Source organism: Thamnophis sirtalis, unplaced genomic scaffold (assembly GCF_051295495.1).
Source record: "Thamnophis sirtalis isolate CommonGarterSnake01/CBP01778 unplaced genomic scaffold, rThaSir2_p1.2 scaffold_5, whole genome shotgun sequence".
NCBI lineage: Eukaryota > Metazoa > Chordata > Lepidosauria > Squamata > Natricidae > Thamnophis > Thamnophis sirtalis.
In genome coordinates this window covers 73,454,677-73,470,630 of record NW_028261385.1, presented here as the reverse complement: position 1 = coordinate 73,470,630, position 15,954 = coordinate 73,454,677, and the positions used below count along the sequence as shown (strand labels likewise).

At 37.6% G+C, this 15,954-nt stretch overlaps 1 protein-coding gene across 2 annotated transcripts in view; it reads right to left on the bottom strand.

Moving 5' to 3' along the window:
* JAK2 (Janus kinase 2) overlaps positions 1 to 15,954 on the bottom strand; it is a 67,826-nt gene that overhangs the window by 32,304 nt on the left and 19,568 nt on the right. Inside the window, exons 2-6 of one of the 2 annotated variants that reach the window (XM_087716039.1) lie at positions 14,112 to 14,256; positions 12,546 to 12,796; positions 4,487 to 4,610; positions 829 to 946; positions 457 to 602 (exon numbers count right to left, since the gene is read on the bottom strand). In XM_087716039.1, coding sequence (XP_087572165.1) covers positions 457 to 602; positions 829 to 946; positions 4,487 to 4,610; positions 12,546 to 12,765 — 608 coding nt within the window. In that variant the 5' untranslated portion in view covers positions 12,766 to 12,796; positions 14,112 to 14,256. The remainder of the gene's footprint in view (positions 1 to 456; positions 603 to 828; positions 947 to 4,486; positions 4,611 to 12,545; positions 12,797 to 14,111; positions 14,257 to 15,954) is intronic. The other variant, XM_087716040.1, reaches the window with a different exon arrangement.

Here is a 15,954-nt window from a genome sequence, read left to right as displayed (position 1 = left end):
CAGATGACTATGCAATGCTGGGATGGGTGGTGTGTGTGTGTATGTGCGTGCATTCATGCGCATGCGCAAAAGGAAGAAAGAATTTCATTTCTGTTTGCACAATTACAGTTTGGGGTTTCTGCCAACAGATCTGAAAACCTCAACTACCAGTTGTGACAAACAGGTTCAGACAAATAGGTTCAGAAACAGTTATTGTTCTAAACCTAATGGATATGCATATTTTTTGTTAAAAAAAGATCATGATAGAAAGGAGAAAAAATTCCCCTTGATACAACTCTTTGTCATCACGCCTTTAACTTTACTGTCATCTATAGCAGAGGCATTAACCTTTGCCACCTAATACCAATACTTAGATATGAATTGCAGTGCTCTATCTAGATAATATATATGAGAATGAGAATGTACTTTTACATATGATGTATAGGCGATTCATGTACCATTTCAAAAAATAATTACCTTACAGAATTGTAAATGGCTAATGGAGTTTGGTCCTTTTCTTTGGCCATTCTCATCATATCCAGGACAGCCATTCCAAGACATTCTTCCTGTGTTTCATGAGTCACAGCCATTTTTACCCACCCATGGACAAAATCTTCTCGCCACTGAATCAAAAACAAGAGTGAGAACTCAGGATCAGTGTTTCATTATGGGTTACTTTTACTGTAACTTGAAAAATCTTTCATAAGATTCAGCAGTATTTTGATGCTACTCTCAATTTTGCTATACTGAAAGCTAGAACATTTCAAGTGTTTTTAGATAAGCAATATAAGCATAATCAATCTAGGAGTAAATAGCTATAGACCTATCTAACAAGTTAACAATTTTTACCTGAGCAAATAGGTAACACATGACAATATCATCAAGGATGGGACTCTCTGCACTTCGAGAAACGCCATACCGATATGCTCGTATATTACTGCTACAATACCAGTGTGGGAAATAAAATCTGTATGGAAACAGTTTGGAACATATTAAAGTTTTTACTTTTTTGCAGAATACAGTTACTAAGCTCTAAATGAGATGAAATTTGGGGTTTGAGTATGTATGTTATTCTGTCAGTCAATCAAAATGCTTTTATATTTTTAAATTGTTACCTCTAAATTTTTTTAAGTAAAATTCATAAATGTGGGCGCTCCTCAAAACTCATGAGAACAATATTCACACCACAATTTTAACATTTTTTTTACTAAACCAAGCAGTAATTTAATATCGATATGTGTCAAATTACTTTTCAATTTGAAATAACTATTTTTGCTTAAATTGGCATTTAGCTAGTAACTTCGTCAACTGACAAATAATTGTCAATCAAGCCACTAAGATAAAGACTGATAATTAATGGGAGGAAATCTGATTCAGAGTGAAGCCTCTGGTAAGAATTTTAATTACACACACACACACACTATGCAACCAACTATAATATAAATTCTTATGCTAAATGTAGTCAACTCTGAAGATCAGACTTTTGAAACACACTATGGTCACTGCATATAGCTTTTGAGAAGAGATGGCAGAAGTACCAGCAGTTCTCTAGATAAAGCTATTAAGCATGGTACAACTGCTGATGTACATCAATTTAATTCTAGAGTCTAGAATTGGAGAATAAAATTTCCTCACAACTGCTATTGGGTTACATTATAAAGCTGTGAAGAAAAAGTATATTGTTTCCATATCAGCTATTTGATAAGGAACAGAATAATTTCACTTATGCATGAGACCAAAGACCAATCATCATGCAGGCACTATGATGTGGGAATGTCCAATAACCACTCTTGTAGTTTGTGGCAACTACTTGCATTACCTCAAAATTATTTTTCAGATCTGAATAATAATAAAGGCGGGGTACAAATAAATAAATATATCTGCAGTGTGACTCTTCAATCTGCACTTTGCTTGCTCAGAGGCTAGTTCTACAGTATAATGATGGAAATTCTAACATACTAAAAGAACTGCCGTTTTTGACAATGAACAAGTGCCTCTTCACATTCTGTACGTCATCCTTCTTGTATCACAACCTGAATTACGTTGTGGCACGATTCAATGTTCTAGGCTAAGTTTCTTAAAATGTGGTCCTAGGACTCCTGGAGATCCTCCAGGATCCTCTCAGAGGTACTCAAAATCAGAATTATTTGCAGTCTATGTTGAAAAATAGTACAATATCAAAATCCTATTAAATAATCATGAAAAGCGGTGAAGCAAATTTACAGTAAATATAATTTTAAAAAACTAAAAGGGATGCTGAGGGAATTTTTTTTAAAGAAACACTGTTATAGACATAGTACGTTATTTTTTCCCCTCTTCTACATTTCACTCATTACAGTTGCCTATTGGAAGTACCGCTCTATAGATGATGCATTTTTCTATGCTTCATCTTAGCTGGTCACACCTGGAGGAGGAGAATACTTATGTGTGAATTCTGTTTATTGATTTTAGTTTGGCGTTCAACACAATTATTCCTCAGCATTTGGTGAACAAACTCGACCTATTAGGCTTTAATTCTCCCTTATGTAATTGGATACTGGATTTCCTTATTGATAGACCTCAGTTTGCGCGAGATGGAAGAAAAGTCTCCAACTCCATCTCGTTGAGTCCCCATAGGGCTGTGTCTCGAGTCTGCTACTGTTCACCTTGATGACCCATGACTGCTATGCCAAACCTGCTACAAATCATATTGTGAAGTATGCAGATGACATGGCAGTGATGGTTCTTATTCAGGACAAAAATGAAGATGCATATAGGGAAGATGTAAAGGTTCTGTTGAATTGGTGAAATAAAAGTAACCTGGTTCTAAATGTTAATAAAGCAAAGGAGATTGTAGATTTTAGAAAGAGCTTGCATGGTCATACTCCACTCAGTATCAAGGATGCAGCTGTAGAGGTGGCCAACAGTATTAAATATCTGGGGGTGCAGATAACTAACAATCTGAACTGGTCTCTCTACACATCATCCTTAGTGAAGCATGCAAACCAGTATCTGCACTTCCTGCATCAGATGAAGAGAGCACGTCTTTCTCCTTCTAGCCTGGCCACTTTTATAGTGGCACAATTGAGAGTGTTTTAACAAACTGTATGACTGGTTTGGTGACAGCAGTGCCTCAAAGTCCATTCAGAGAGTGGTAAGGACAGCTGAGAAGATTATAGGAAGCTGGCTTCCTGTTATTCAGGATACTGCTTATAAGCGCTATGTGCTTAGAGCGCAAAGCACTGTTAGAGACCCCACACACCCATTTTATGGTCTGTTTCTGTTGCTCCCCACTGGGAGGAGGTTTCAAAGTATTTCTAGCAGGACTTGCAGATTCTGTAATAGCTTTGTTCCCTATGCCATCCATGTGGTAAACTCGCAAGTTTTGTTTCTATCGCCATGTATATGTATACTTCCGAACTAGACTGTGTTGTTTCTCCATGTCATATAGTATATGTGGGTACATGCATGATTTTGTATGTATTTATTTATCTTGTCATGTTTATGTAGTGCATATTAGAGGTGGAGACCCTTTGAGAGCTGCTTGCAATGAAATTTCATTTTAATGTATGCCGATTAGTGTACATTCAAAGTGACAATAATGTTATTCTAAGTTATTCTAAGATAGAAGGCTGAGACAATCTTGAGCTACTCAGAATTGAACTCCTGGAGTGAGCAGTGAGTTAGCTTGCAGTACTGCATTCTATCTACTGTGCTACCAAAGCAAATCCTCTATATCAGGAATGTCAAACTGGCAGCCCGTGGGCCAGATGCATCACATGCAGGCCGCGCCCAACCCAGCTCTGCAAAAACATGTGGCAAGTTTTACACCCATGCTCTATATCCTTCAACTAAGGAAAAGGCTTGCATTGGGCACTGATCCTGACACTCTTAAACTATTTCAAGGTGGATGAAATTAAGTTCCCAGGGTTTCACAGAATCTTTATCAGCCATGCTGCTGTAAAATCTATGAGTGATTCTGTTGTTCAAGATTGTCAGTAAAGGGCTAAAAAAATTACTGCTCATTGTATGAAATACTCTTATTTATCAGATCAAATTTGGGCCAATCACTGGGACCAGAGATTTACTCATCCGAGCTTTCAGACTTGTGCTGGAGCCCATCTTCAGGGAATTTCTCTCTACTGAAATACATGTTTTGGGCTGTTCTGTGAGTCTTCCTATAGGTTGATTGGTGTGTTGATGGCTAGCAATTGGCTGTTATTTCCTTGTGGAGCCAAGCTCTCAGCTCCTAAGTATTTGATAAACTGGTGACAATTCAGCATTCCTGTTAATGCTTATTTATGCCGACATATTAGAAACTCAGATTAAAGAAACCATTAACTGACATCTGTGATTCTCTGATTAAAGTTCTTTCTTTACATATGACTGAAAAAAGTCCTTTAAGATGATACATAAGTAAAATCAAATTCTGACTCAAACCTTCTCCAGAAATATTAGCTTTGTTTTCAGGAACAAAACACTGCAATTTCACTCCATTTACTTCCAATTAAACCACAATTAGCATTACCTTATTCGGTAGAGTACAGTGACAGTAGTTGATCCATCTATTTGGAAGGTGTAATTTGGAGGGTACCAACATCGGTCAACCTCATTCATTAGTGCAAACATGTTGTGGTACACAGGCAGGATCCCTATAAGGCAAAAAAGAAAGACAGACCTCACTTAATTTGGATTGGAATTTCCATAGCTAAGCAATGCGGTCCTATGATTGTTCCACAGCAACAGAAACTTTGGCACTTCCAGTTGTCATCATTAAGCAAATGACTGTGTGTTGTTAAGTGATGATGCCACATGATCACCATTTGTAACCTTCCACTTGTTTCCTCATTGATTTGGTAACAGGAAGCCATTAAAGAAGGTTGCAAATGATGATTACATAACTGTGGCGATGCTGTGATCAATGTAAGTATGAGGACCAGTCATAAGTTTGAACAATTGCTGAATGAGTGGCAGTTGAATGAGCCTGATCTGTAAAATCTTTATTACACAGAATTTGGTATTAAAAGATGCTTATCTGGCAGCACCCACAAGGTTTCACTCTTTCTTTGGATTTTAAATCTCAAAAGATTATCAATATTTTTTTTAAAAAGCAAATATCTAGACAGATAGTATTATATCTCAGTAATTATTTTCAGCAATTTTTAAATACAAACACAAGAGGTATAAACAAACATTATACAGAAAGGAATAGGACTGGGTGTCCCTTTAATAGCAGTCACTGTATAACCTCCCTTAACTACTGGCTTTGATTTCACAAGTTGGATATATATTCACATGCTAAAAATAGAGAAGATAAACTAAATGGAAACTGTTAATGGTGTCTCTCTGCAAAGAAAAGGCTCTTTGGCCAGTAGATGCTCATTTTATCAGAGTGAGAGTAGATTTCCAGAAATTTTATAGTCAACACATCAGTGGTGGGTTGCAGTACACCCCAGTACGAGCGTACCGGAGCCTGCCTGGAGCACCAGGTACCGTTCTGTTCCGGTGCTCCAGAGGGCCCACTCGCCCACCTGAGCTCCTTACCTGTCCTTTAAAGCCTTCTGCGCTTCTGCACATGCACATGGCACATACAGCGCCTGTATGATACTCTGACGAGCAGCTCGAGCGTCACGGAGGCTTACGGAAGCATCACTGGCAGCTACAGTGCATGCGCGTGCCATGCACATGTACTCATGCACCGTACACATCCATATGGGCGACGCCGGGCCTGTTCCGGGATCTGTAACCCACTATTGCAACACAAGCATGCATATATGCGCATGCACACATGCATACACACAGACACCATGCCACGCCAATCTGTCCCAGAAAGCAGGAGAATCCTTGTAACACTACGGGACAGTTCAATGTGAACAAGAAAATTACAAAAACCAGCTTCCTCCTTGAATTTGGAAATCTTAATACATGTAATTGGATAGCAAAACTTTTTTCCCCCAAATTCTCAAATCCTTGTCAACATTTTTCCTTACATAGAGAGTACATAGTTTGAATGGCTTTATTCCTTTAAACCCAATTGCTCAAATTGTTATCAATGACCTATCAATACCTTGGAAATAAAAATCCATTTTAGAAAAAATCCATTTTAGAAAAAAATATGTGTATTTATAGTCATATTTGAATTTTTTCTGCTTGGTTTTTTGCACCTGCAGAATTTTCTTCTCAAAAGCCTATTATTGCGAAAAACACAAAGAATAAATTAGACTGACCTTGTCTTTAGGAATTGAGAAAAGGTGGTTTGAAATATCAATCCTGTAGACAGATCAAGACGCATCAATCTGCCACCTCAAATTTGAAAATTCTTTTATTCTACCTCTACCTACAAAGCTAGGTTGTAATGCTAACATAATAACTAAGAATAATAAAATTATCTGAGGCAGCCCTTGAATTCAGCTGCAGATCTTCCATCTGTTCTATGTGAAGGCCCTTGAATCAAGATGAAGTCAGCTACTTCTAGGATTAAAAAACATAACTATATATTTTATGATGGAGATATGTATCTTTTTGTATATTTTAATTGCAAGCTGCTTTGGAAACCAGTTCTAACTGGTTTAATAGATTATAGATATAATTAATTCATGAAAAATAATGAACCTTCTCATTCCTTGCAAAGGAGTCCAAGTAGCAACAAATTATGCTCCTAATTACATATTTTTTCATTGTTCTGCTCTTTCAGTTTCATTATTCCTCCAGGATAGTTCACCATCTTGTCTTACAAGATGGAATAATGAAGAGGACTTATCATCACATTTTATTGGGGAGCTGGTAAAAGTGTGCTAAATATTCTTCCAAAAATGCTTTTTCACGAGACATTGGGACTTTCTTCTTCTTTTGAAGATGTTTTGCTTCTCATCCAAGAAGCTTCTTCAGCTCTGGCAGGATAGTGGGGAATGGAAGGATGTACATTCCTTGCAGAAAGCTGGTCATTTGTATCCTTGTAGAGTGTCATTGAAGCACTTGGAGGTTTATCTGTATCCTCAGGGTCACCTGAGTAGTTCTATTGGTTCCTGTAGTCTGCAATTTTTCCTCTGGAAATCCATTCCTACTCCCATATCATTCAAAGAGTGTTCACCCCAAATTGTATAGCGTAACGTCTTCAAAAGAAAAAAAACAAGAAAGTCCAGTGGCCACCTTTGAGACAACCATGACCTGGACGACTGAGAATCTCTACAAACTTAGTTCTGAGCTTGAAATATGCTGACTTCAAAACAGCTATTTCCTTAGTGTTTTGAACAAAAGTCAAAATATGTGTGTTCTGAGAGTTTTGTACACCCACAATACAGCTGCATGTACTTTGTTTTGTTTGAGAATAAGTGCTTTGCTGCTTGTGGGAAACACAGGCTACATACTGCTGCCAGCAGTTTGCAGAACAGTTTTGTGGTGATAAGCAGGTGCTTTAGTATCCCTATGTAAAAATATATTTATATTCAATATTTCTTTCTCTACTGATGCAAGCATGAATCTTCAAGCTTAAGGGTACGCAAGACACTTGACTTGGATGTGTTGGGTTGACTTTTAGTTTTCTAGGTTGTCACCCTCACAGCTATGAACCCCTATTCAAGACAGGCATCTTCATCTTCTGACCCTCCCGACAGCCTCCAGATTTCTAACAAAATAACAAGCTAACTAGGGGAGCAGTCAGTGCAGCTTCCTTCTCCATCTGTGCTGAAAGAAGAGCCCTTCTCCCCCCCCCCCAAACATGACTAATGCCGTTGTAAGAACACTTACCTTGAAAACTGTATGCCCATGTGTCACCACTGCTACATGGCTGTATCAGTTGGTTTCCAAGGGCAATTCAAGATTCCCTTTGTTAAACACTGACATATTGTGGGACTAAGGGATTACTGGTATAAAGAGGTAGTGCACTACACCCTAACATAGGCATGCAGTACATTGCATATATTAGGTTCAAAACAAAAAGAAGCATAAATATCTTACCTGTCTCACACAACTAATGATAAGGATCAGTCATGAGATCTGTCCTGTGCATGTTTAGCTAGTTTAATCTTATGTTTCCAGGTGTGCATATCACATTTTGATCTCTACAATTATTTCAAAACTTAAACAGAGAACTCATCAGTGCTTTTAAAGTGCCTTTATTCTTCTCCCTTAGCTGTTTTCTCCACTTCAAGCTAAATTTCTGCTGTTCTAGAAGCAAACTTCTACTCAGTGATGAGTCAGCAGAGACCAGGTCCATATTTATAATGTTGAATTTATATATTATAATAATTAAAACGATGGAATAATGTATCATCTTTAATGATTTAACTATCCAGGTACTGAACTCAAAGAGACTGAATAATTTGGTTACATATGTTGGGCTTTTCATTTGAGCAGGAATTATGCCTTCTAATTGCTTTTCTAGACATAGGTTGTTAGTGTGCTGTTGTTCACCAAATGTTTTGTTTAATCATTATACATCAGCCCATAGGGTCACAATTTTAACATAAATGTAATTATTACTCCTTACCTATTAAGAAGTGAATGCTAGTGGAGCTTCAAGAAGGAATATAGGAATGACCATGTTGGGCAAGAAGTGTTTGGCAATACAGATTATTTTTAAAAAAATCATATAATGGATATTAAAAGAAAGACATGAAATGAAATGGTATTTCCTGGACAAATAATGCCAAAAACTACGGTGTTTCCCCCAAAATATGACAGGGTCTTATTTTCTTTTTACCTACAAAATATGGCTCGGGCTTTATTATGGGGAGAGGGTTTATTGTTTTGGGGTTGCCGGGCAGCTGCTCTCTTGCAAGCAGGCTCCCAAAGAGCCGGGCACAGCCTCATGGGCGAATGGCTGTGTTGCGCTATCGCAGCAGCATAACACAACAGCCATGAAGCGATCACGCTCACGAGCAGCCACCTGGCAAACCTCCTTTGCAGCCGGGCACAGCGCCATTCACTGACCATGGGGTATTGCCAAGCCGCATGAGTGCCTGTTCACCATCTCCCGGCTCCCGCGGCTTGGTGACTTCCAAATGCCAGTGAACCATAGAGTGTGTGCCCAGAGTGGCCATTGCCGAAAGACTCGGGTTGGAACCCGCGGAAAAAGCCAGGCTGGGATGGCGGGGGTGATGGAGCTGGGCCATGCATCATGAGGTTGGGAGGCGGGTGAGCGAGAGCGGCTTTATAAATTATTTAATATATTGTATTAATGAATACTAATGAATGAATGCATAGATATTAAATAATTCTCAGCATGTAATTGTTTATTTTTATTTTGCATTCAATTCTTTTTAAATAAAATCTATCATAACCCTGTGAAAGCTGATCTATAAGATGATGATATAAAGACCAATTCTAATGTAACTGACATAGCATTTTTTTTAAAAAACCACCTTGTTCTTATTTGGTTATTCGGTAATTATTTTCTATTGAGAAAATTTACCCTACTTGAATGAAAAAGAACAGAATGCTTACTACCAATAAAAAGAAAATTACAAATACTGAATTTTTACTAATCCTAGAATTTTTTGAATATTAGTCAATGGATATATTCTGTAGCTATGCAACCTGCCCCCGCGTCAGGAGCAAAAGAATAGGTCCATGTATGAAGGTTCAATTAAACTGATTTATGGTTAAAAGCCCACCCACAGGAATCTTAACTAATGGTTAGCACCTGTATAGACTTAGATAAGGGTCAATGACACTCAAGGAGGGCTGTAATTAGTTCTCTTATGGCTACACAGGGATTCTGGGTGGATCCCTCTTTTTACTCTGCCCTCGGGTTCCACTATCCCTTTTCCTACTCCCCTCCATGACTCTGCAGAAATTTTAATATGGAAACGAAGTATCAATTCAGACTCAGAAAAGCATTCTGGCACTATGATTATGTATCTGGGATGAAAACCAAGTCAGACAGAGGATTAAGAATACGTCTATGACCTTTAGCATTCTTGCCATCACACTGATCATAGCCAAATACTTTCACTTACTGCTTTCTGTAGCAACTGCCAAAATTAGCAAATCTTGTTTTTACAATGCAAACAATGCTATCTTGTTAATTTTTTTAGTCTAGTCAATTACCTGCTGCCAACATGTTTAAATCAGGGCCCCTCCTTTAAAACAAACGAGTGAAATTTCCAAATACAACTTGACTTGAAAAAAATAGCTCCATGCAAGCATTTATAGGCATCTCCCTGCATATCTTACCATTTTAAATGTGGAATGTATGTATGTACATACGAATTATGTCCCCTAGCTCTCTACTTAATCATCAGGAAGGTGGTCACAAAAGTTATCTACAATAAGAAACCTGGATAAGTTGGGACTGTAAATGTATGAAGTTAAACAAAAACCACTTGTAGAACTTCTCAGAAAATATGTGAAATACACTGTGCAGGAATATTGGGGATTGGGCTTGGCTGTACCCCCTATCTTTTCAATACTTTTAACTCTTGTACATGGAAATCAGCCCTACTGTCATACCTCTATTGCTCTTCTTGTGCAAGGAAAACACACACTGCAGGACAAAAACAAGGATATTCTTCTGGTGTGAAGTCGATTTCTCCTGAGAGAAATTGATATTACATGCCAATAGGAGGCAGGGTCAAAGGAGGCATATTCAATCACACATTCAGTCATATGCCTGAAAACAGCCTACCATAAAAGTGACTTATACGCCATTGCATTGTGTAGTATATAATATAACCGTGCTAAAGCAATATCCATCAAAACATATCATGGCTTATTGCAATCTATGAAAAAAATCAATGACATAAGACAGGAAGAGATTAATTCAGGTGCCATGCCATACCATGTCTTGCAAAAAAATTCTTTAAGGACCCAAATTGCTTTGGCGGTCCCTACAGGCAAAATATTATTTGTTTATCTATATAAATTCATTCCTGTCACTAGAGTAAAGTGGCCAAATTATTAATTTCAGATAATTTGAGGCATGGTCCAAATTGAAGTGCAAGAGCTGTGGTGGCCCAGTGGTTAGAATGCAGTACTGAAGGATACTTCTGTTGATTGCTGGATGTCTGCCGTTTGGCAGTTTCGAGTCTCACCAGCTCAAGGTTGACTCAGCCTTGCATCCTTCTGAGGTTGATAAAATGAGGACCCAGATTGCTGGGGGCAATAGGCTGACTCTGTAAACTGCTTAGAGAGGGCTGTAAAGCACTGTGAAGCGTTATATAAGTCTAAATGTTGTTGCTAGTTTCAGAGTTAAGTGGTAAATAAATGGTGCAGTAATATGACTTACAAGTAAGTCCGCCATGAAGTTATTTCTTGTATATATTGATATGGGCTTTTTAATTGTGGAATCTTTGCCAAATTAAAGTAATCAATGCCTCACATCAATTCTGCAAGAGGTCCTTCAGAAGACAGAAGTGTGAACATAGCATCTGTCTGCCACTCCAAAAGTCATTTATCTGTCTCCAGGATGACAAAACTATAATGGAAAACTCCATACAACAGTTGCATAATCTTAGCAGCGCGCACACACACACACCTATCCAAACGTTGCTTTAACAAATTGCCAACAAGCAGTGCATCCATGGTCTCATGTGTTCCAAAAACTGCTATCAAATTACTCACTGGATAACAAAGATTCCTGGCACTGTTCTCAAAAATGATTTTGGAAGTAACTGGTCACTTACTTCCACAGCATGAGTTAAATTACTTTTTAATCTCTTTGATATATACCGTAAGCTAAAGATAAGGATTTGTGCCATGACATACAACAGCAGTGAAGCTCTGACTAAGTAATATAATGGCCTTACCCTCAATCCTTTAACAAGATTCACTTAATCCATTAAACTATAAAATGTAATCAATAAAAGATATGTACTATGTATCTCTAAATTATAGTTCAGAGATACATAAATGAGCTCCTATTTCCTCCTTTGGCATGATCAATATAACTAGCTATTTTATTTTAGCACTGTACATAAACTTTCATTAGTCTTATTTTTTATATATTTTATTTATTTATTATTTCTTTGCCTCCCATCTTGTATTTAATGACTCTGGGTGGCTTGCAACAAAAAACCATTACATTTTTTAAAAAATCATCTATTATAAAATAGCACAGCAGATAAACTCATTAACACAACATGGAAAAGGAGGGAGTCGGACACATGGGGTGGGTGGGGTGGGGTTAGGTATTAATTAGTCTACCACCTCCAGTGTGAAGCTCCCTCATTGGGTCCTGAAAAGCATCTGGCAGTTGTTATCCATGAAAGCACAATTTCTGTAGCTGTACTATGTAATACATTTTAAATGTTAATTTGCGACTGAATAATGGATAAATTAGAAACAGACTTTTTCTGCTGACTATACCAGAGAAAGGGAGTGGGAAGGAATGGGAGTCTTTGGAGGTGTTAGGTGGCGTACAAACTGAAGAGAAAGAAGAGAGAGAAAGAAAGAAAATAATTACAAAACTTTTCTGAACAAGACTAATATGACGAGCTACCGTTGCATACTGAAAGGGGGAGGAGTTGAACAGACCCATTCATTTGATCCAAAGAAATCACAAAACAAACCCCCAAATACAAGGTTGTTTCTTACTAAATCCTAACAAAGGAAGACAATATTTGTGCATTAAAAAAAAGTTTTCTTACCGCAAGCCTTACAGCAGGCCACACAAATTTCTTCTGTGACATACTCTCCAGCTGGAAACAGTAGATAGTCACCTTCTGTCCTTCCTGGGGAATTATAAAGGTAAATTCGAAACAGCTGTTCTGACGGTCGAGAAATGGTAGAATTTCCAACAATGCCACCATTTTGATGAATAGAGGATGATACTGTTCCTTCCATATCGGTCACTGTAAGCAAGGCCATGATATCTTTACATTCTGTTCAGCATATCTTCCTGCAAGATATTAAAATTAAAATTTGTAAACACTTTACATATATATAGAATATTTTGCATTAATTTAAATTTGGTTTATAGATTTGGTTTATTCGGGCCAGTCCAGCATTCCAAAAATGAATGCATTCTCTCTCTCCTAAACTCTTAAGAATTTATCATAAGCCGATGGTAGAGTTTTTTAGGCTCACTGACTCTCAATTGACCTTCTAAGTCAGTGTTTCTCAACCTTGGTAACTTGAAGATGTCCGGACTTCAACTCCCAGAATTCTGGAAGTTGAGGTCCGGACATCTTCAAGTTGCCAAGGTTGAGAAACACTATTCTAAGTAATCTGAAGCAAATAATGTTTCTTATAGTTCAGCACCAACTTCTCCAAAAAACTAAATCCAGCAAAATGTAGATATGTATTCTCTGATACTACGTGGTAACTGAGAAAAGAGATGACTGAGAATTTCAAAAATCCAACCATAATTAACATTTCTTCAACACCAGAAATCATTTGCAGCACCAAAATCATTTCAAATAAAATCAAGGCCAGACAGGACTTTGAGTACAGAACCCTAGTTAGTTATGCTTGAGGGGAAGGGCGTTGGACTTTGCTGTCCCAGGACCTTGTAAATGACTGCCCTTATTGCTTCATCTCTTGCAGGCATATTGAGCAACTTTCCCAAAGGCATAAACCGAAGACAAAAATCTGGCACCCCATACAAGTGGTGGTGCACTCAACTAACACCTGATGTTGCCTTATATGAACATGTGTGCAGGATTCTGTTTTTTTAACGCTTCCCAGTAATAACATATTTTATTCCTTTCAGTTCTAATCCTCATTAATTTACTTTGCTTTGAGAGGCAGAAGGCTCATTTTTCAGAACTTAAACAAGTCACAATACCTTCTTCACATGTAGTTGACGACATAATCCAGAGTTAATACAATAATAATGTGACTGCTTTTAAAGTGCCACAAGGTGGTTGCTGCAAGAGATCCCTTCAACACAGCATTGTGAAATGCAGCTCTATTGTAGCCCACTGCAAAATACAGGCTCACAAAATGGGTATCAGGCAGTTTTTATATGACAAATAAGGAGCTGAAAGGCAGCGAGTCCAGCCACATTCAACTGCTACATGAAAAACCTTTCTATCTGACCCTTTTATTAGCTTTAGTTATGTATACTGAATTATCTAATGTGTAATGATTCAGAAAAGAATAGGTAGGCTCCTGCAAAATATATGCATTTCTTAAAGATAAATGCTACATCAGTTAATGAGTTTACAGTATGTTGGATACATTTGATCTTAAGGAGAACTTTTGGATCTCACCTCCAACATGCAAAACATAGCGCTCCTGGCTGAGATAGGATTTTGGATTATATTTTTAGCTTCAGAATACCTTAGCCCAAATAAGCAAGGCTCTTTAATCTTGCACAAGTGTCGATTGATACTGATTTCTGTGACAGGTGAAATTCTAGAGGAAAAAATGATATTATGTCAGACTGTCCAATTTTTCGCCATAGACAGACCAGGTTTATGTTAATATAGTTTCTATTTTTATTCTTAAGGAAGGTATTTAATAATACTTCATAAATGGCAAGTGGCCTCAATGACAGAAGCCAGCAATTGAGTGAGGTGCTATGACTGGACACAATGGCAAAATATGTCAGGAAGGCAATCCAGGAAAAAAATAAAGCTGGCAGACTATGAATAAAATTTAGAAATAGCATCCTATAAAGCAGTGCTTTTGAGAGTTTTAAACATTTGCATCTCTTTATACAATTCATCTCTGTAATGTTCAAATGACACTTGAGATATAGTATCAGAGTTATTAAATATAGTTGAAGGTTGAGAATGTAAAAAAATAAATAAATTACTGCCCAACTATCAGTTATTTTCCCGTTTTACTTTAAACTAATAAATGTAATACTTTATTTACACCTAAGTGTATTTTAAGTGAAATAAACTTTTAATGACCTAATTTTACTCATGGACATCAAAAACACAATTGGATATTTTTCAAGAATCCACAACAGAAAAATCCTTCTTGCATAAGAATAAAGGGTGAGAAAGTTTCCAAGATTTAGAGACCCAACTCTAATCCTCTAAAGAGTCACTGATGATTTGAGGGTATTCTTGGAATGAAAATGTTTGGTGGGCTTTAATGGTGAGTAGTGTGTATGAGTCAAGCTACTTTCTGTCTCAACCTAATTTTGAAAAATAGATTGAAATTACTACAGTAAAATTTGGCAGCAAGAGAAAGAAAGGTTGGAAATTGAGAAAAGTGGGGGAATATTTTGACCCCTTGAGGCCTTCTACTCTTATTCCTATACTCATTTTTGAAAGGAAAAAAATGAAATACTAAAATTCAGCATGGTTTTATAAGGCTATAAAGAAGCCAGTTTGATGTACTGTATTTTTTTGGACTATAAGACGCACTGGTGTATAAGACGCACCAAGATTTTGAAGAAGTAAGAAAAATTTTGTCCTCCCTGGCCCCCACGAGCACTCTGCAGGCTTCAGCAGAGCTGGGGGAAGGCAAAAATGGCCCGATTTTCAAAATGGGAGCTTTTTTTCCCTTCCCCAGACCCTGCTGAAGCCTGTAGAGTGCTTCTTGGGGGTGAGGGAAGAAAAAAACTCCCCCATTTTTGCATAAAACAGCCCACTTTTTGCCCGCTTTTCAACAAAATAGAATGTGTGGGTGGGGCTTTGGGAGACCAAAAAATGGCTGTATTAGGTGTATAAGACGCACCAACATTTCCACGTTCTTTTAGGGGGGGAAGGTGTGTCTTGTACTCCAAAAAATATGGTAGTGGTCAAAGCCCCAGGCTAGAAACAGGGAGACCTTAAATTCTGCCTTAGACAACTGAGTGGTATCAAGCTAGATATTGTCTCTTAGTTTTAGGAAGAAGGCAATGGTAAGCCTATATACAACACACAGTTTTTAGAAATCTGTGATTTATTCCAAAAGATTCAACAACTCACAACTCAAAAGGGGGTATTCTAGCATCAAGATATATTAATACAGTTACAAAGAGGTTTGGAAAACAGTGATCATATACTATGTAATCATCAGTCTGTTAATCATGAACTCATCTGTTGTGAACTATGATTCCACTATTCAATAAATCCGTGATGGCGAACTTGTGGCACACAGAGCCATATTTGGTGG